General features: G+C 44.3%; 1 protein-coding gene across 1 annotated transcript in view; it reads left to right on the top strand.

Moving 5' to 3' along the window:
• Positions 1 to 16,282, top strand: part of NCALD (neurocalcin delta) — a 53,543-nt gene extending 37,261 nt beyond the window's left edge. Inside the window, exons 2-4 of the mRNA XM_068396286.1 lie at positions 5,723 to 6,119; positions 13,016 to 13,121; positions 13,404 to 16,282. Of these exons, the coding sequence (XP_068252387.1) occupies positions 5,742 to 6,119; positions 13,016 to 13,121; positions 13,404 to 13,501 (582 nt within the window). The 5' untranslated portion in view covers positions 5,723 to 5,741 and the 3' untranslated portion in view covers positions 13,502 to 16,282. The remainder of the gene's footprint in view (positions 1 to 5,722; positions 6,120 to 13,015; positions 13,122 to 13,403) is intronic.
• The last annotated feature ends 6,187 nt before the right edge of the window (positions 16,283 to 22,469 follow it).

Below are 22,469 nucleotides of genomic sequence, written 5' to 3' on the forward strand. Positions count from 1 at the left end.
CCTGGAAACGTGCACACGCTGGATCACAAATTACAGCAGAATTTGCAGAGACTGCCACATGCTGTAATTGGTGAACTGGTATTTGCTATCTGAAGCTTTACCAAGCAATGATAGCAGCTGGCAGAGGAGAAGGAAGAGAGTAGCTCTAACTCTGTGAAGTGTTGACAATAGGGCAAAATTTTGGCCTGGAAGCCCTGGGAACACACTCCTCAGCCAAAGCCCCATGCTCTGAGATGCACTGCAGTCTCCCCCTGACACCCCCTGCTTATCACAGGGTAAAGGGATGCTGAGCTGCAAGGTTTGATCAACCAGGAGAGAGCAGCACCCCTTCTTTGAGCTTGTGACAGAGTGGAATTGCACAGTGACAGGCAGAGAAGTAACTGGAAGGAGTGGCAGAAGGTGATGGCAGGAGAATTTAGCTTGCAGGAACCCTATGCACTGTACTGTGGAGGCTGGGATGCAGTGACAGGAGATGACTGCTGGTGGGTAGGACATGAAAGAAGGTGAGATCTCTGCCATACCCAGATGTGTAGACAGCTTGAGAGATAGATGGTGTATATGAGTCCACTTGTCACATGTCCAGGGTTTTTTAATGATCAGCAGTTACTCTGGAGGAAAAAAGACAGTGGTGATGGTGAGTGGAGAATCACAGGGGCTGAAGAAAACACTCGTACAGCAGACAAGCCATTAGGCATTGCCACAGGGGACTGACTCACGCTGGAGCTCTGCTTTCTTGGGACTGTCAGGTAGCAGCACTGGTTCAGAGTGATGCTGTTTTCCCACTCCACCTTTGGCTCATTCCAGCGGTTGTCAGGAACTTCTTCAGCTGCTTGGCAGAGATTGAAATCCCACAATTGCTAGTCTCAGGGAAATTTTCAAATTATGTGTTAGAAATGTTAAAGACAGCATTGGCCCCATAAGTGGATTATTTCTTGGAAACAGGTCAGATCGTGTGTGTAAGAAACCAAGAAACAGCAGTTTCTGAAGACAAACAACAACGAGGTGGTTCATCCCTGTTTTCTGTAATGTTACGGAGCCATATTTCTAGTCAAGTAAGCTGGTACCGGTATGTCCATCATCCAGCTGTCTGTCAGCTATGCTGGAGAAGTGTCCTGCTCACTTTAGTGGTGTGTTATCAAAACTTTCTCCATCCATGCCCCAGAATTCTGTGTGCGTCCTGTGGCCTTAGGACTGTATAAACCAGCTGTGTAAAAGGCTTCCTGCATTGTCCAGTGTTATCTCTCTGCCACTGAAAGACTGTTCCCTAAAGCTCATGTTTTGTCATCTAGTGCTTTCTAATTTTGAATTACGGAATAGCACTGAAATCACAAAATGGGGATTTCATTGCTTCTTTCTGAAAAGTTTTCTGCCTTCATTTTTACGCAGTTGGTCTCTGCAGCCAAGCCTATGATGTAATTTGTCTTGCTATCCCCACTGGAAATGTATCAGGCAGGACTTGTCTCCAAACTGATCCTTTACAACTTACAGGTGCTTTGTACTCTGTTAGCTACGAAGTACTCAATATTCTAAATTCCCCATTTTTGTGCCCCTTTCTCATTTTACTTTTTCTCAGCAGTGGCCTTTCCCCCAGGTTTAAGTCTAAATCGAAATTAAGATGTCTTACTGTCTTTGGTGGACTGAGCTTGACCAAAAAAAAAAAGGGCTGTCTTTATATGATGGGTGTCAATTTTGAAGAGCAAGAGCGTTATTAGAAATGCTTTGCTAGCACTTGCTTATGGTACCAAACCCCCAAAAGAAAAAATATATTTGATTTCTTTGAAGGAAATATGTTTAGATGCTTGCATTGCATCCATACAGCAATGAATTAGCTGCATGCTCTTGGCTGCTGCAGCTTCCCAGCTCCTGCGAGGCTGTTGCTTAAGCAGGCAGTATGTTTGCCTTACCGTGAGGTTTCAGATCAAGGTAACAACTGTATGTGAGCAGCAGGAAACTGCTGACAAGAGACACGTGATAGAGTAAGCATTCATTGCCTTCCTGTCCAGTCAGTTCTCCCTATTTGAGGAGAAGGCTTTAAGAGCATTGGTATCCTGTCTGCACACAATATACTGCACTGCAGGGAAAGTCAGTTGCTATGGTGTCAGTCACTACTTCACGTATTTATTCTCTTAGATGCCGAATTGTCACAGCCTGTTGTCTGTCAAAAAGCTCTGTCTTCAGTCTTGTCTTAAAAACTCTGCACCTAGACCTGATTAGAGGAAGCTCTAAGTATTTACTTTATGGAGCAGCTCTTATGACATTTCCTACAATAATCAGTGAATCAGATTCTTTCCGCAGAAACCACATAGCAGTGATGCTTTCCTTTCTGATCTTCTGTAGATGTTGGCTGAAATGGTATCAGCCCTTCAAACCATAAACACATCACATTCTTTTACCAAATAATATTGTCTTCAGAATTAAGACCTTACTATTTTTGTATGTCATGTTGTCCCATATAGGGAGTCATTCATATATATTATGTCTAACAAACACCATTGTATCAGGGGAAGCAATTGTAGAAATGCAATTAAACATAATCATTAAACACTCAATTTTCTTTATTTTGTGTACCTACAACATCCATTTCTCAGTATTGTCAATATTTTACTTTGCCACTGCGACTGCCGTTCACTATTTTCTTGCTGTATTTTTAACATTTATTCATTTATTAGAAATTTGAAAGATCTGCAGAGGTCATAAAGTGTGAAAAAATGCCTAAAATCAGATCCAATTTTATTTCATTCTGTGCATTTATTGCTGTCACTGTATTCTGCCCATTACCTAATCTATCCTGAAGAGGCAGGCAGCAGTGTACGAAGGGATTATAAGGATCTTCAAGTGTCTTCAAGGATTTTCTGTACTTGGACTACAAAAACATTTTGATCTGTTGTTGACAGAATGGGCACAATAAATCCCATCGTTACGGTTCCTAGAACACCACCTATCAATAAGTAAAATATGGAGGGCAAAGAACAGGCTACAGATTCATCACAAGTGGACCCAGAAATAATCGTGCTGGTTTTGACTGTGTTGCCTGGCATCACAGCTGCTGTGAATTTCAACCCCTTAGTGCAGGTCACATATGGTTGGCTCTCCCTCTGCGCCTGGAGAACATATATTTTTCCGATTGTGATGTTCTGCTCCTACCAATGCAGTGCAGTGCATTCTGCTATTCTGTATTTTTTATTATTTGGTAAAAATATGTTGCACCTGCAGCCATGTGCAGCTATAAAGGCATCATATTTTGGACTGAAGCACATTCTTATTGGCTGTCTCTTGAAGGCCACTGCCTGCGTGTTACCTCACTATTTTGTTTTTCAAAAGACTCTGGACTGGAAGTGTGCAAGCCGAGTTCTGCGTTTCCAAATGTTTGAGATATTAAAAAGCAGCAAGGGTTTATATCGCTAATGCCAGCTCACTCCTACCGCAGCTGGCTTGCACATTAGTCAGGGATCTTCCCTTTCTACTCTAATGGTCTGAAAAGTGTGCAGCCCCTGGGGCTGCGGAATAGCTGCCGGCCGTGGGTGTGGGTAGCTGCTACCTACTCCGGGGATTTTACTGGTTTGTTTTTTATTAAACTGGTGCCGCTCTAAACTAAGCCTGGCCACTTCACTTGTCCAGTTGCTTTTCCATCTGCTGATAGACCCTGCTCGTGTTGTTTTGCCTGACATAAACCCGTCTGGTTGCTTTAATGTAATCTGTTCACTCAGCTAATTCCCAGGTTGTTTATTATGGACCCTGTCCAACACCCACTGAAGGCAACACAACCTTCAGCTGCCTCAGCAGCTGTTGGACCAGGCCTATAAAACAGGGATTTTTTTTGCTATTTTCAGGGTATTAGAGCTTGGATTACTTAAAAACTGTACAGTATGTTGTGATCAGAATGAAAGGAGGAAAGGCAATAGAAAAAATTCCCTTTGAGGTGGCATCTTCTACTTCCCAGGTGTTTTGGAGGCACTTTGGAGGAAAAGACATCATTTAGATCAAGGTAGTCACCCAGGCCCCTGAAATGGTCAGGAGATGGAGAGGCTTCCATCAGGCAGGACTCCTCATCCCTTTCAGCCTCCTCTCTGTGAACAGGGGAGCCTGTTCTCTATCAATCAACTGTGTAGGCAATGAGTTTAGACTAGACAGCTGCTTACCAGACAGCCATCAGTGGATCCTGTGGAGATGATAGATCTAGGATGGATCCCACCTTTTTACCTTTGCGAAATAAAGCTTTTTCGTCATTCTGGTCCAAGAACATGGGAGATTAAGGAGTCAGTCCTCTAGCTGCCTTGAGGAGTTCAAATTCACCTTGAGGAGAAGGGGAGCCACAGGAAACAATTAGCATCAACCCAGGGGGCCTGGAGGAGCCTCAATTTCTGCTTCCCAGTCCCAAACAGAAGAGACAGTAGATTAGCTTTAAATGGTGTACGTTTCTCACTAGCTGCTTCTGACATGTAATGATATTGTAATAGTCTTCATTTTTTAAAAGTATTACCTTGGTCTAGAAAGGATATTTTATTGAATGCTCATTAACCACTCCAGACTTTGTTCATTAATCCACCTCCGTGTCCCAGGGACTCCATTCTGACAACAGTGTGGGAGTCTTGTATAAATTATTTTGTAATTCTACTTAAAAGTTATCATACATCGGATTTTAGTTGTGACTGTCATTTGTATGACGAATTCTCAGGCAGGTTTCTGTCGAAAGAGAATAGCTTCCCACAATTCAGATATAATGCTAAGCTTCCAGTAAAACTGATGATGTTGCCTTTTGGAGCCAATACACTCAGGCTTCAAAATTTAAAACCCAGAGCATCAGTTGTTAGTAAATCTGCTGCACAATGTGATATGTAGCAACTTGCCTTAAATAAAATATAATTAAGGTGTTTTAACAGAAGCTGTATCCAATAATATTTATTAATGGTTAATTTAAGGAAAATGATTTTCCAGTTTTGTTGTATGAGTACTTTTTTTTCTCCTCCTTTTTTTTAAATAAGTTTTTTTGAAAGAGCTATCACCACTCAGATTGCTATTACTTAGTAATAGAACCAATTTCTGGCTACAAGGAGAATTAAAAACCACAGTAGTAGTTTGGGGTGAGGGAATCCACCAGTGATGAAATCTTTTCAGATTTTATCTACATTTTGAACTAAAGTGGGAATTGGTCCATGCCAAACAAGAGAGGCAACTTCTGGGTTGCTCTGTTTGATTCTGGCTATAAAGATATATCTAGAAGGTCTTTGGAGCTCCTAGTTTCCGTGTACACTGCAGGTGCACCTTGATCCCATTTTGGAGCAAGACCAAGTGAACACAGCCTTTTGTAGCAACCTGGTTTCCACCAGAGGTACAAAAAAATGTATGTCATTCAGGTCAGGTCTTTTGATAGCTGAGTGACCGGGATGGAGGGTGTGCAGCAACACACAGCTACCAGTCAGGTACACCTTGCAACACCAGTTGCTTACCTCATGATTTCAAAGGCAAAGAGGATGGCAATAAATTCAACGTAATTACAGTTCTCCAGACTGTAAAAAGACAATGTAATCAGCATGTAGATTAGGCATGTTAATTTTTTCTGAGTATACTTGTAGTAACGCATGCTGCCCAAAGTTTCAATTTATTCCCAAGAGTGAACTATTATCAGAAAACTCAGAATCCAGCACACTGTTCTTCTACAGCCTCCAATCTAATAGTTAAGTAGTAATAATAATAATAATTCATATGTGTTTTTCCTCTGCAGTTAATATTTTGACACCAATATGGGAAAGCAAAACAGCAAACTACGCCCTGAAGTCATGCAAGACTTGTTAGAAAGTACAGACTTTACAGAACACGAGATCCAGGAGTGGTACAAAGGCTTCTTGAGAGACTGTCCAAGTGGACATTTATCTATGGAGGAATTTAAAAAAATATATGGGAACTTTTTCCCTTACGGGGACGCTTCCAAGTTTGCAGAACATGTATTCCGCACTTTTGATGCCAATGGAGATGGAACAATAGATTTCAGAGAATTCATCATAGCCTTGAGCGTAACGTCGAGAGGTAAACTGGAGCAAAAGCTGAAGTGGGCATTCAGCATGTACGACCTTGATGGGAATGGCTACATCAGTAAGTCGGAGATGCTGGAAATCGTGCAGGTATGTGCTGCTCAGGGGTACTCTTTGGCCTCCCTCCTTCCAAGCAAATTATGAAGCAATGTTGCAATGAGGCACTGAATTAAAAACTCTGGCAGCATTTGGGGGTTTATGTTCTTAGTTCTCTGTATAACTGCTTGAATATAAAATGTTATTTTGTTTGGCAAAGATCATGTCACAATTCAAACTACAGCATTTTATATCCATTGCAAGTTTTTCCTGAGTAACACATTTTCCTTTGGGAGTTCTGTTGGGCAGGAGCACAGCAACTTACCTTCTGATAAATGTTATTCTGTCCTCTGGGAAATCACTGTTAATGAATTACAATTAACTACAGTTGGACCAAGTAGGTATCTTGTATCAACCAGGTAGTGCACTTTTAAGGAAAGCAGGCTCCCTCCACAATAAGAAGCAAATCTACTTTGAAATCACGTTGTTATGGAGAACGAGCTCATGCATTTTAAAAGATGTCTGCCTAATTCCAGCAGGGTCTGCATACTTAGGTTCATACTAGCTGTCTTCATATTAAGTTGCCAGTATAGACAAACCTTATCTGGCCAGAGGATGATTCCATACACAGCTTCTTTGGATGCATTTTCTTGTGGTGTTAGTAGGAGTCCCACCCCACTTTGGCTTCCTCTAACATGTTTTTACCCTTGAGGCATGTCACTCTGCTGAAAGCTTTAAAACAATTCTGATATGGTGGTATATTTACACAGCTTGAGCAGCACTGTTTTAAAAAAAAAAAAAAAGCCTTTTATCAAGATCCTTTCTTTCCCTGGAAAATTTTGAAATGCTAACTATGTACTGTATTATTCAGATTTACATTTGTGCTGGAAATCAAGAGAAAGGAATGCACACAAATTACAGGCTGCGATGGAAAACTGTGTGTATGGAGTCAGTCTAACACGTGGTGCCCTTGTCTTTCTACCAGAGCTCTTCTCATGTCCTCCAAACAGTAACTAACACCAGCACTTGCACTGCTTCAGCAAGACCAGATGCAAAGCTCAGCTGCAAATGTAGGGTTGTTGTGTTTTCTTTCACTTATTCTGTGTTCTTGTGTCTGAGTTAAAGAGCAGGATTGCATTCAGACGAAGGTGTCCTGTCTCTGTGGCATGACAAACCCCATGGAATATTTGCATTAGAAGAGGTACTCTGTGCCTTGCAAATCTTCCTCTCCCCCAGGTAGGGTGAACAGGCTATCAATTATTGTTTTCCCAGCTGTATTTCTGCTCAAGAGAAAACAAAGAGAATCCCAAAAGAACTAACAAAGTACAGGGCAAACACAAGCAGCCAAACCCGAGCAAAACCCTGCTCCTCAGGAGGAGGAGACGCCCCAGGGACCACAGGACCCCTTGCTGCTGTCGAGTAGCCTGGGAAGGCCTCAAGGCTGAACGGCAGCACAAACTCCCCAGACCAGGAGGTTTACAAACACGGAAAACAATGCCGCAAATGTGTTCACATCAAATTTAATGAAAATATCAGTGGCTAGATTGTCTGTAACGAGCCAAGTGAAGACCAGAAAAACCGTCGGCTTTTTCCAGTTACCCCAGGTCTGTTCACCAGCATGATTAGAGGCTGAAATGCTCTGGCTCCTCTTCATAGTCATGTTGGTACCAAATCATAGCATTGTACTTTACAACCACGATGCTATCGTCAAATGAAACTGCAGCTTAGGGATCAGTGTAGGACAACATTCTGTCAGTTTGCACACCCAGCCCAGAGCAACACTTTGACAAGCCCTCAGCTTGGCACTCCAGCCCTCTCACTGCACTTCTTGGGAGGTTTGGCTCTCTCCTCCTTTCAGATCACACCTGAAACTCAACTGAGCGATGCTTTCTCTCATTTACTCTCACCCTGCATTCTGAGGGACCACACAAAAATCAATTATGGAAGTAAACAGCCTAATAATCCTGAGCAACAGTCATTTCTGCACCATGGGCCATCAGTGGTTTTACAGTCAGGAAAGGTGCCTTTCTGTGATGGAGCTCACCATGAGGCAATGTGCTTGTAGATCTCACCCTGTTCTCTTCTTCCAGTTTTTTATGGTTGTAGTGATCTCCCTGTATTGCACTGGTCACCCGTAGCTCCTATAAGTGGGGAAGGATTTGTTGTGTAGTCTCTGGAAGAGTGTTTGGCTGATAGGTGAAACTGAGATAGATGAGCACATTTTCTTGCTTTATTGAGAGGTTCCTTTGACATAGAGTGATTAGACTCACAAAAAATCAGCTGACAACTATCACTTTCATTTACAAAAGATGATTATTTTTTAATATGGAAAGACAGGATTCTGTATCAAATGTCTTCCTGGGGGCCCTCAGCCATCATAGTCTTTCTGATAGTGAAAAACAGAACTCTGTTATATCTCTGATATATGTCTCAGAGGAACCTATTACAAGTCCCTTATCTAGCATATATTTGCATATTGATATAGCAGGATTTATTACGTTTTCATGAGGATTTTTGCATGAGACAATACATCAAAATGAATGCTAAAAGAAACATCATCAATCTAAAAGTCTTAGTTTCACAGAAAAATACTGCCCCTATTACTGTGGGATTACTGTATCTTAAATAACATAGGGGCAAAGCATGCTTTTCTTCTTTTTCAGTCTGCTTTTCTTTGTGCTTTGAAAGTCCTCTCCCCATAGTGATTTTTCACTGTTATGCTGGTGTTTACTGGCATTTCCTTTCTCATGCTCTGGCCTAATCTAACACTGCTGCAGGCAATGCAGGCATTGCACTCTTGCTCAGCTTTGCAAGAAGGTGCTTGTGGTAACAGTGGTAGCAGCAGCAGCACCAAAACAGCAGAGCTACTGGTTAAGATGGCTCGTGTCCCACAGGAGCCCTAGTAACTGGCCAGCTGTCAAGGAGATGAACGTGAATGATCCAAAACAGCTTTTTGAAACCCATTTTCTCTGCAAAGCGATGGGCTAGAGGGCAAAGCACCTGCATTCCTTTAGGCTCCTTTTACCATAGTGCTGTTAATCATGTATGTATAGCCTATCACAGACTCACCATGCCTGGACACGTCTCCAAAAAGCCCTGCTTAGAGACACACATGAGCCATCCACATGGAGCTGGCTGCACAGTTTGGATGATCACATAACTTGAAGGACTTTAGTGGTGGGTTGACGATTGCAGAGCCTAATGAAAGAAGGTCCACAGGATACTGCTACACCTACCAGGCATAGCACATCCGCAAAGTATTGCGGGAAGATACTTCACAGCCTGCCCTCTTGACAGACCTTGCCACAGATCCTCTCATATTCTCCTGATCTAGAAATGCTTTTCATGTCTCCCATATGTTTACCTATAATCTAAATAGTCCAGTCCACTCAAAAATAGCTGCGAACCAGCTAGAAGATTTGTGTTTTTTCCCCTTGCTGAAATGGGACATATTTGGTGAGAGTCTCTTAAAATAAGAGTTCAAATAAGAGATGGAAACCTTGTGCTAAGGGTACATTTTTTAAGCATGTGGAGTCATAAGGCATCTTAAGAATACTGAGCCAAGAGATGAGAATAACACCTCCAGTTTAATACAAATAGAGCACTTGCATTTCATTTTCTGGGCTAGCTCATTCGTAAGCCAGGGAGAAACAGAAGCTGATATGGGAAGAAGCAGAAGCTGATATAGCTCTCAGTAAAAACAGTGTCAAAAATTCCCATGGGATTGAGAGGAAAGCATTTTTTTCAGGCTGGTTATTCACTTCATGAAATTTTTAGCTGTCAAAATTTATTTCAACAGAGTAAAGAAGATTGCCTCAAAATTTGTGCTGTCATTGCTGTCATCACTGTAAGGAGCTCTTTGCCAAGTATAGCAGAGAAGTGCAGCTCCCACCAAGGCTTCTGGCCCAAGTGCAGCAGTGGCAGCCAGCAGCTGCGAGCAAAACCTGTGCAAATGGGCAAAGGGGTGAGATTTGCCCTAAGTCACCATCGCTGCTTATCCACATGTGAGTGGAAAATCAAAGGGGAGAGCTCTGCAGGGAATCTGCCAGTTCAGATGAAGCTGGAGCCTGTGCTCGCTTCAGTGATGCACACAGAGCTCTGGAGGCACGATTTCTTCGTGGTACCCAGGAGTGCCAGGAAGCTGCAAGGATCCCTCCTGACAGAAGTCCACCTGCGAAGGCTGCCCTGACACAGGTGGCTGCTGGTAGATAACCCCCTCCAAACCTTCTCCTGCTGAGTGCCACCGGTGGCTTTCAGCTCAAGTGCTGTGTGGCCGAGGAGTCCTACTCCACGTGGAGTAGAGCCCCTGCAGCTTTTGGTCCCAGGTTTCAGCTCAGGGTTAGTACAGCCCAGCTTCACGTAATTATTGCATGAAACCAGCTTCCTTTGAAAGCTTGCTCTTTCAAACACGCAATAAAGAGCTCTGTGTAGCTGCACTGAATTAATACGGGGCAAGTCTCAAGATCCTTAATCAGCTTTAGCTGGCTTTTACTTTGGGAAAACTTCCCACTGAACTTCTGAGTAAGGACATAAGAATTTGTCCAGAGTAACCATTTTCAGCATGAAAGGAACGCTTACTATGCTATTCCCATCTGGCTTTCCTAGAATATCATCTCATCTGTTATTCCCTTCACATGCCTCTGTGAAAAGGACCCTGTGGGATGAAGTCATCTTGAAGTGCTTTTTTTTTTTGTTCTAAAAATCTGCATATTCTTACTATGGTTACTTTGATCAGAGTAAACACGCCTGCACTCCCGGTCCAGGGCATTCCGCCCACACTTTCAATACAGATTCTCTGCTTTGCCGTCCTCTCACCCAGAGCGAGGGAATGACCCCTCCACCTCTCTTCCTACCCCACACAAAAGCCAGACAGCTTAAGATGCTTAAGCATTGGCAGATTTATAAGCCTCATCTCTGCTCTGACCTCTGTGAGTCTTGCATGCTGATGAAGATGGTGTAAATTCTTACTGTCCACCCTCTCCTTTTTTTTCTTCCCCTATTCTCTCCTTCCCCCAGCTCCCTCATCCCTATGTTCATGTGCTTGCGTGTTCATACCTTCTTCTGTTCTCCCGGTTATTAGATGATCACAGTTGTGTGGAGAGCATCCCTGCCTGTACTGAGGCTTTGCCCAATACTCTGGCACGCAAATTCTCTCGGGAGCCTTTGGGCATTCCTGCAGTGCAAATCATGATGATGATGATGATGATTAAAAGGGTGACCACCACTTTTCCATTCAGCCAGCAACTGTTCATGTTGAAATATTGTCCCCTGGTTCCCTGCTTGGGTCCATAGCCAGACTTACTGGAGGGCAGACCAGGAAATCCGTGGCCACGGTGTTGGTGACATAACTGAGGGAGCAGACGTTTGAGTGGGCAGAGCATAAATGATGGATAATTAATTAAACAGACAAATGCCTTTCTCTTTAAGTAGCTCTTTAAGTTGTTTAAAGTCCAGGAGATGTGAAAGGTGAGCTGCTGACAGAGGAGAAGTCAGCAAGATGGCCAAGGAAGTGGGTGCTCCCTAGTCTGAGTGTAAAATGTCTGTGCTGCTTAGCGGCGTCCTCCAGCTAGTGAATCCGTGCTGTCACGTTCCTGGAGCCACCCCCTGGGGACGCTGGGCCAGATGAGGGGAGCGTGCTAGGCAGAGTGCCTTCATGAATGGGAAAAGGGGAAAGGTAAGACCCAGTGAGCGATCCTGGGCTTGCGCCTAGGACCCCCCCTCTCCCAGAGCAGGAGGAAGCGGAGAACAAATAGCTAAAGCAATCACGTCTGCACTAAGTTATCAACTGACTGCTGCAGACACTGTGTTGAGGGGGAAACAAGAATTTGGCTCTATGGAAGAAAGCGATTCACATCTACAGACCAGGGCTGGAGGGCAAAGTGACTGCCCAGTGCAGTGCCCCTCAGCCAGAGGCCAACAAACTGCAACAGGAAGCAGAAGGAGCTAGTCAGACCAGGGCAATGCTGCCTTGGGCTGGGATGTGCTGCCTCTCCAAACAGCTGGGAGGGTGCCCCGAGGCCACCACCCTGCAACTGTCCGGCGGCTGCTGTTCTCCCAGCTGTGTGGCACCGTAAAGATATCTGACACACAGAACACTTGTTTGCTGGTACTGCATGCTCACATTTGCAGGCAACGTTTGGATAACCAGTTCAGAGACAACTACTCATCCTTGTTTTGAAATTAGCATTACCTCTATTTTAGGGGCAGTTAATACCATACATGACTAATGGATTTCTCTGTGCAGAGAATAGCTATGGGTGGCACCAGTGCCGCATGGGACCAGAACATCTGCTGTCTGTGGAGCGAATTGTGAAGGGGGTTTTTTAGCTGTGTACGCACACCGATCCCCAAGGAAAATGCCAGTTTGTTGCTCGTCAAGTCTTCATTATCTGTGAGACACAGCAAACACATGGAGGGAGTCACTGCCCTCCCCATGGGCAGGAGTCACTGCCCTCCCCACGGGCAGGATGCTGACCAAGGGGGGAGAGAAAGGAGATGGGGCGGGGAGTGAAAGCAGGGTGAGTGGATGAGGGTGGTGAGGATGGAGCCTGGGTGGCCAAAGCACGGAGGCATGACACAGCGCGGGACAAGACCTCAGTGGTCTTACCATTCCCCCGGGCACCAGCAGCTGCCAATGCCTAACATGCTGTACAAATGATAAATTAATCTGAAGACTGTTTTAATAAGGAAAAATGTAACCTCGGTCCAAATCCAGATTGTGTTTGACCGTGACTAAATAAGGAAACACAGTATTTCATAAATGAGTGTCCCACTGCAGAGGGCAGCTGCACGCACTGGTGCCACCCGACTCCCTTCAGCATCCGGACAGCAGATCCCAGTCGCTGTTCCTGCGATATTTTCTGCCTGTTTCTGTCACCAGGAGGTAATCATACCCCTGCATTAAGATAATGTGTTTCTTACCAGCTCTTTGCTCCCATCATAACACACAGGCAATCTATAAGATGGTTTCTTCTGTAATGAAGATGCCAGAAGATGAGTCGACACCAGAGAAGAGGACAGAGAAGATCTTCCGCCAGATGGACACCAACCGTGACGGTAGGCACCCTCCAGGCACCGGGGTGGCCACCTCTGCCCCTGTGCTGGGTGGCTGGGGTGTCCTGCCCACATGGGGAGACCCCTCAAACTCACCACTCCTCCTTCAGCCATTCAGGCAAAGGCACTGCCATCCACAGGGCAGGCAGGGCTTTGCCTTGCTGGGTTGCTTTCCCAGGGATTTTCAATGGGCTCCCTGAGCTTCCTTCCACCGTGCTTATCCAGAGGCTTGGCAGGTGTGCTGTGACCCACCATGGGCACTAAGGAAATGTGTTTCTTTTCTAGGAAAGCTGTCTCTGGAAGAGTTCATCCGAGGCGCCAAGAGCGATCCATCCATAGTCCGTCTCCTGCAGTGTGACCCCAGCAGTGCCGGGCAGTTCTGAACCTGTTCTTTGGATGAATTATGTATCTGTTTTTTTTTTTTTTCTTGCCAAACAACATTCATGGTAGTGTTGCCTCTGTATGGCCAATTATGCCTTCTTTTGTGGCATCTTATAGCTTCTTTTGTTGTGGATTAATTACAAGAATGCTGAATTGCTCTTAACAATTTGTCCAGAGCATGGGCAGTACTGTTTTAGACAGATATTGTGGTGTTATCATTGTTATCAAGATTTAGTTCTGTTTTTTGTTTTAACATGTCTGTTTTGGAAAGTATGCGTTGAGAAGGAGGAAATCGACAACAAAACCCTTGGCAGCAAGACACACTGACAGATTTTTGGATTGCTGCTTTAGTAGCTGAGTATTCACCCGCAGGACCTGAAAGTGCAGTAGAGGTTGAACCAAATGGGTTGTGATGGGTGGTGTAGGATTCACCTGGAACCTTCTCTCCTGTCCAGGAGAAACCAGTTAAGGTCAAAGACAGGATCGGGAAAGAGTACAAAAATGCAAAATGGGTGCAGGGTGTATCGTCCGCACACCTGCTCCTACACCTCATTGTTTCAATGCTGTGAACATCTTCCAGGTTGTGAAGGAGAAGGGAAAAAACAAAGATGGACAGTTTTTCCTAGGTTTACAGTGGTTGATTTCACATGGCTTTATCTGAAAATGCAGCAATTTGCAATCCTGATCCCCAAATCCACAACTGACAATACCTCTTGCTGTTTGGGATCAGCAAAGGCAGACACAGATATGGAAAACTGGGCCTTGACAATGAATTTAAGGGAGATGATACAAGTTGAATGTGAAATTTTCAGGTTAGTAATAAAGCAGTTTCTACTAAGGAGAGTGGGCATTCGTGTGAGGAACTCACGGACACGCAGCTCCAGCTGAGGCACATCTGATGTTCTGAATGCTCTTGCGTAGTGTGAAGTCTTGGGGGTGATTTTGACTCTCTCCACGTAGCTAAGGGAGTTTCTGGGCCTGCCCTTAGGGGAAGGCTGTTGTCAAAATTTGTTTTAAACATAAAATTGTAGCATTTATATTTCATTTATTTTAGTAAAGTTCAAAAAATCTGTAATGAAATGAGGAAATGGTACGCTTTATGGTATATTTATATATATAAAAATTAAAACAAAAAACACATCAGCTCTTGAGAGAAATGTTGAATGTTTATCTTTTCACCTAGATGCAGGAGTTCTGAAATTTGCTGCTGCAAAACTTCATCCTCTGGTCAAAGCTGCTGTATGCAAAGCTAGTACACACACGTGGGATTTCTTAGGACTTTACAAGCGCTTCTATTACAGAAAAGCTTTAGTGACAGGAGGCATTATGCTGCCTAAATTGGCATTAATCTGTCATTAGCTAAAGTCTGCTCTGTGATCCTGTTGGAGAGGTACCCATGTAAGCAGTGCACAGCGCTGGGAATTCATGAACTCATTAGAGTAACCTTTGTCTGACAGGCAAGGTTGGCATTTTGTCAAGTGACCTTGTAGATGCTAATCCCCAGTAGCCTTAATTTAAAATAAACTTAGTAAAATAAGTCTGCTTTGCAGATGATGATTAGCTAAGTATTAATTAGAAGTCACGAAAAAGTAGCCGAGTATGAATAATTTTTTGTTGAACACTATCTAGCATGTACAGTAACTGAGAGGAAAAAATCCTAGACTTAGTGTTCCGTACCTTTTTCTTTGCCAGGTGTGAAGTACAGAGCATATTAAAATAAAAATAAATTGAAAATAACATTGCTAATCAGTTGCACTAAAATTATTATGAGTGGCTAATTACACCCAATAAATATCTTCAGGTACACACCTTTGTCTCAAATGATCACAGAAATCCAGTTGTTGATGTATTCCCATTATATTAATCAAAATATTGAGCAGAGGTGTGTGGTGGAAAGTGAGAAAGCAAAAGAGGCTCAACCACAGGCACAAACAGATTTCAATACCTAGTGCTTTTAGCTGTTACAAGCATCACTGGCAAATCTTGCACCAATTCTTCCAGCTGATGGAAATGTTTTGTATCTATTTCTCCCTAATCTTCATTAGACATCCTGTGCACAGATCTAACCCTTCAAAGGAGAGCCTGTACCTACCTTCTTCAAGGTAATTTTCTGCTTTACCTTCAGAGGTTCTGGCCCTCTCTCCCGTATCCATCACCTCACGTATATTCAAAGCCATGTCCCCTCCTGAGTGCGTTGAGGGTTGTTTTTCAGCAGGACAAGCCTGGCCAGACGGCTGGGTATTGCTGCAGGAAGGTCAGTGGACGTGCACTGATCAACACCCCTTCTGTCAGACAGGAATGACCAGTCCCACTGCCCCAGCCACTCCCAGGGTGCTCCATCACCACCACTGCGCAGGGAGGACTAGAGGAACCCTGCTGTAATGAACTTCTAATGTATGGGTTCAGTGCAGGCACTCAGACCCAAAGCAGCCCAGACCTACAGAAGCTGGCATTTACTGAAGGTCAACTCGGATACATTCTGCAGTTCCATCTTCTTAATGTTGTGAAAGCAGTTGCATGTGACTGAAACTTTTAAAACGTTGCCTTTTATTTAAGCGATCGCATTCCTTCTCTTTTTAGCTATATAAGATATTTCTGGCCCAGAACCTGATCTCTCAGTTTGTTTTTGCTCAGTAGTTTTAGGGCCAGGCTTCCTTCACATGTCAAGACTGTACAACACGTGTTTGAAAGCACAACCTGTGATATGACCCCAGGCCAGCAGAGATGTAATTCTTTCCACAGTTCACAAAATCTGGAAGAATAAGAACTAGCCTACAGCTGCAGAGGACGTAGCTGGAGATAAGACTATTGTATAAACATTTACAGAGTGAACTAAGGTTATGCTTTTACCTGACTACCACTGACAATTCATATTGTTTTAAATTATTAACTATCCCTTTCTTTGCCTCTGCATGTACTTTAAAAGTGATCCATAGCTGGAGTTGTGATAGGAGCATCTGCAGACCTCAGATCAGCAGGACAGCAGTGGTGTGCTGCGCCTCGGATTGGAATTTTCTGATTTGCTGGCATTCACATTTGCAATCATAACTGCCTTCAAAAACCTTTTAAAGACAAAATGACCTGTCATGTATGAAATAGCACAGTAAGTTAGACAGTTTCAAGTGATCCATTAGCAATACTTCTGTACAGGGAGGATGGGCAGGCAGCACTTACTATTTCACATCACCTCTCAGTTTTGTAGATGCATTCTCCAGTATTAGTTGCGTGTGAAAGAGGTAACCTTCACTCATGTATTGTCCAAATCAATGAGTGCATCCCACATGTAGTACATCCCACATGTAGACTGAAGCCGTGGAAAATGCCAGTCCCATTTATCCAGCATTCCCAGTCAGCTTGCCAAGCTCTGGGCCAGAAGATGTGAAGTGAGGACTATGGTTTGTGCAATCTGCAGCAGCCTGTCTTTGTTTTAGGGTGTTTTTGGAAGGGAAATGGGGGCACAACCCTTGTAAAACCAGCATGCTGGTGTTTTTGTGAGCATTTATGGTTTGAGAGGGACTGAAGAAAGATCTATGTTTCAACATTATTTGAAGCCCTGTGAGTTCCAGCAGTGGATGTCCCTGAGGTACGCAGAGCTGTGCTGTTCCTCTTGCTGTTCTCAGGAGCTTGTAGGATTTTTACATCATTGTTGGGGCATTTTGTCCTTTGTTGTTCTCAGTTTTAAAGCATGACCTCTACATTTTCTAGACATTACTGCTTAAAACAGTAAGCCAGAAGTGTGTAACTTCTGTAGTTGGACAAGGTCTATGTGCAGAAGTTTTGCACACTGGCACAAGTGTTCGCATATGACCAAGTCTCCTCAGTTTAATAGCTGCCCCCGAGGGCTGAGCCCCTGGACTTCTCAGCGTATGCTCTCTTCACCGATGGCAAATGTGCAATAATGCAGCTTAGCTTAATTTTCTTTCACTGCAGACCAGGCTAAGTCGCATTTGCTGTGTGCTGGAAGCACACACATGGGCAGAAACCTCGGCTCAGCTGACTCATGGAAACTCGGTGAGCTGTGGTGACTTGACGTTGAGCCCTAATCCACAGCCTAAGCTGAGTGAGAGCACGGCCATGGCTGTATGTCTCACAGTACATGTGAACGGGGGAACACGGTGACAACTGGCAGGTCCCTGGGGACATGTGGCGGTGGGGAGGGAATCCCCTGACTCAGAATGAATGCCCTGGGTGCAGCTGTCTTCCTGGCTTTCAAACTCTTTTTTTTTTTTTTAGCAACACTGGTGAAGATGCAACAAGATAGCAATGTAGCACGGTCCGGATAGAGGAGGCATCCTTCAAAAGAGTTTCCTTTTGAAGCCTAGAGTACGAGCGCCAAGCGAAACACGCGGAGGGGAGGGCTGGTCAAGACCTCTCCTGAACACAGGCTATGCCAGCACCTTCTTTTGTCTTTCTCATGAGGCTCCCTTGGTTTCCTGGGGTGAGAAGGTCCTCAGGCTCAGGAATCGGGTGTCAGGTAACTGGTGCAAGACCAGCAGAGAAGAATATTTTACCTGCCCTTTGCACAAGCATTCGGATTCACTCTTTGCTCTGTGTCTTGCTGAGTGGAATCTCATGTAAGAGTCTTAAAGAGGGGGAAGGCAGTTTCCTTGGTATCGCGGGCAGAACTTGTGCTTAGAAATGCAGAGAAACTTGGCAAGCGTCAGGCAGTTGAGCAATGCTGGGGGCTGCACGCGGAGCTTTCCATTCACTGTGCAGCAGACAGATAAGATAAAAGCAGTGATATGTCAGGCTCGTGGTGTGATGTGCTCTGAGATAGGGCTAGATCAGAAATGGCACCTTCTAGCTGAGCAGCTCTGTCTGCCGCGTACCCAGTCGGAGGCGCTGACAAAATACACTTTTAAATACTTTTAGCATGAACATGAAGCTGCAGAAGTAGAATAACTGCTCTTTCTTACATATAAGCAACAGAGCTGCTCACCGTGCCCTGGTTAGAAACCGAACAAACAGCTCCCAGGAAGAGCATGTGGCATTTCTTAAGTGTAACCGAGGGCAAAATGTTGCTTGCAGGAGCTTTCTTCCAGGTCGTGGTAGACAAGAAGGGAAAGCTCCACCCAGCTCGCAAAGCCCAGATGCCATTTTGCAGCCTGCGGAAGGTGAGAACAGCAGCTATGTTTTAAGCACACAGGGAGAAAAAGCAGCAGGGTTTGTAAATTGGCACGGAAAGCAGTGACACTAGAAATCGGGACAATCATTGAGGGGCTGCAGAAGCTGTTAGGTGCCTCTGGCATTCAGAGCAGTAGAACAATCGGTCAGATGCAAAGTCAGTCCCCTCGTCCCTTGCAGAAACCATTCCTGTCTACCATGGGTGTCTCAGTCAGCAGTACCCCTTATTCCAGCCTGGCTTTTGCTGCTGTTTCTTCCAATCATCCATACTGAGAAGTTGTTTCTGGGGGAGGCGGATTTTCACAGGATAAGATATAAAGATTTTCAGATATTCTCTCCATATCTTAACAAGTAACAGCTGGAAAGGCCAGATGTGAGGGGCTTCTTGCGATGTACAGGTTTGATTTCTTCATTGCTCCCACAGGTCGTAAGTGTTATTTTAATGTGTATAGTTGGGATTAAGCTATCAATGTAAAATGCTGACTAATGCACAATAAACAAGGCAAAAAAGAGCTTGGGTTGTAGTGAACAATGTGAAAAGACTAGAGAAATTTAAAACTGTAAGAGAGATCACCGCCTTTAGATCAGGGTCTTGATTCACAAGGTGAAATCCCCCCTTCACAACAGTCAGCACAGACTAGCTCTCTGCAACAGCCCAGGCTATGGGCTGCTTCATTCCCACATCTCCGTGTGCTGAGGGTGGGGACTCTGGGTCCTGCCACAGAGATGGTCATCTTTTCAGCCTGCTGAGTGCTTCCCAGACCCCGAAGCACACGATGGCCACCCTCTCCATTGTGTTCTCTTACTGTGCAGCTGAGACATGTCTTAGATCTTCACCTCTTGCCCTGATCTTATACCAAAGATGTTCTCACCTTCCCAGGGCAGGCGCTCAGGGTGTCCGGCTCTCCAAGGCTTTGCGCCTACCTCCCGGTTGCCATCCCTACACTCTCTGTGAACAAACAGCAAACACCAGCCCTGGACATATGGAGGAGCCAGGCTTTATGCACTTAGATGGAACAGCTTCTGATTTGGTTCCCAGCCTTTGGCTCTCCTGTGTGTACCTTGCCACCACACTGTTTGCTTCCTATTATTAAGTAATGGCAGTATGAAACATTTCAAGAACACACTGAACCTCTGCAACTCTGTGGTTTTCATTTCATGTATGAGCTTTTTGATGCACTGCAAACTGAACCTGACTGGTGCTCACTCTCTGCTCCCATAGTTTATTCCTTGGAGAGCTGATTCCTTTCAGGCAGGAGCAGTATCTTCCTATGCGTCACCATTCAGTGTGCGGTGCCCCAATGCTGCCTGGAGCACCCAGATGCTGTGGACCAAGAGATAATTTTGGCGCAGCAGTGTCAGGCGGAAACTCTTCCTGCCATCTGTCAAAAACACGTGTCAAGGGTGTGACCTCTGGTTTTCTCCTCCCTGGGGACAGGGGTTTCAGTGGTATTCAGGGTTGGCCTCACATTCCCCCACCAAACGGGATGTTGGTGATTAGTAAACCCACCTGAGAAAATCCTCTTAAATTCTAAGCTTCATTTGTGCTGTTAATTGGCTGCACTCAGAGGGAAGATTAATGGGTCCTACATGGTTGGTTGGGGAAAAACTCGCAGTTCCTTGCCACCACCACCTTTTTATTTCCTGTTATTAGCTTACTCCCATTTCCAGGGCAACCACATAGTTTTTATTAGTAACTAGGAGAAAAAGAAAAAAACAAAACCAGAGTTTCAATCTGATAAGGATCTAAGGAAGCTTACTAAAGACTTTGTGCTCCATGTTAGTCATATGAATGCTCTACAAGATCATGTTTCTTTGGTATTTTCTGTTTGATTTCCTAATTCATGTTTTATTTGTGTTCATGATTTATTTACTCATTTTGGATCCTCTTAGATTCAGCCTTTGTGGTCGTTTAGCTCATATGCTAGCAAAAGTTTCAGTTATCCCAAGAGTAGAGCTGCCTGAGCAATCACTAGCAAGGTGGGCTCACTGTGCCTAGTAAAAATGACGTGCTTAATTACGTTAGGAATTATTTTTGTCTGCACATTTGCTGCAAGGAGACAGATTGAGCCACATTTCAATATGCTTATCTCTTCCACTTGCTCGCTTCAATTCCGTCTGAGCAGTCCGGCAGTTTATATTTGTATATTCAGTTCTATTTCACTCTTGAACCCAAGGTGATCAATATTAGCCTCTTCTGACGGAAGTACTTGATACATTTTGATTTTTAAATATTGCTGAGTGAATGACACAATGGATGCAAAAGTAAATAGTTATAAAATTTTTGTCTGAATTTGGGCAGATATTTTTGATGCTGTAGAGACTAATAAATTGAGATAAACCATGGTCAAAAGCTGAATGGATCCAAGTGTCCAGTTCCCATTTAAGTCCATGACCATTCCACAGGATGAGCTTTCTCATCTCTGTTCCCTCGGGCTGTTTCTACATTGCAGTGTAGAACAGAGATGCCAAACCTAACTTTAAATAAGCTACCATGGGCAGACTAGCTGCAGCAGCATGGAGTTCAGCATGTCCTGTGTCTTGGCAAAATTAGATACCTCTCTAGATGAATGCTTTGTAAGCAAACCTACGTATCCTAAGGAAGACTTTTACAACTCAGAAAGGAGGGACAACTATGAATTAAATTAATTTGGTCTGCATAGTTTGCCTATGGCTGTCTAGAATTGCTTGTGTCCTGCCTGTAGTTGCCTATAGCTATTGTGATGTGTTAATTTTTCCCCCCGATTCTGTTGTAAGCTCATCTAGTGACATTCTGAGTCTCCAGCCAGTTCTCAGCCAGGCAAAGCCCTCAGAAAGGACATCTCAAGATGCGCTGCCTTCAGGAAGACTGAGGGCAGCTCTTGGGGTTTGTCCCGGTGCTGTTGCATGCTTTAGGAGCATGTACCCACAGAGCAACGCGTTAAACCTACCCAGTAAAATGGAAGTAGATGATCAGGCCATCAGAGGAGACGGAGAATTTGGCGGAGGGTTGTGTATGTGTTTTGTGCCCCCCCCCCCAGCACGCGCACTGTTCCCCCTGCTATTAACTTCCAGTTATGACCTTTCTTGAACTCTTAGTGTCGGAGTAAAGTTTTCTTATGCTGATAATGTATTTGTATTATGCAATGTACTCAGAAAAAAACAGAAGATTATCTCTCTGCGACTGTCCTCTCCTCTCAAGAAGCTGTTCTCTTCTGTACATATGATATGCAGAATGTATGGGAGTCTTACCAGCGTTGGTTTGCATTTTTAAGACTGTACTAATTAATGTGTGATACTATTGTGTTCTCGTAGTGGCATCTTTGATGTAAGATGTAAAAACTATTTAAAATGATTTTTTGTTGTTATTGTTCAGCTCTTAGAGATAGCACCAAGAACTGCATGTTCACTAGAATCAGCCTTTTTCAAGGGCTGTCATAGCTGCACACAGGCACCGGTGTTTCACCCGAAGCACAGTACCTGTGTTCTCGTTTTAATAGGGGTCAGTTTTGAGCAGAAACTTAATTTTTCCTGACAAGTCTAGTTTTCTGTCTTTCCCTCTCTCAGACTCAAGCTTCCCCCTCCCGTGCTGTGTGTCAGTCCCGGCCCCAGGAGGCCGGAGGGTCCCCCTTGTAGCACCCCGCTGGTCCCAGCATCAGGCTCCCTGATCCCTCGACTCACTCGTGTGCATGCTCGGTTTTCCTTGAGACTGCTGGCTGTATCAGGACAAAACTGATGGGCTCACATTTTAAGACCTTTTGTGCAAGTGACTTTAAAATTAACTAACTAAAATTTTGAGGCATTAAGCAATTAAGGAAAAGAAGAGCCTGAGCAGCAAGTTTGGGGACAGATTCTTATTGATGTTCT

The sequence above is a fragment of the Nyctibius grandis genome, chromosome 3 (genome assembly GCF_013368605.1).
Source record: "Nyctibius grandis isolate bNycGra1 chromosome 3, bNycGra1.pri, whole genome shotgun sequence".
Classification (NCBI taxonomy): Eukaryota; Metazoa; Chordata; class Aves; order Nyctibiiformes; family Nyctibiidae; genus Nyctibius; species Nyctibius grandis.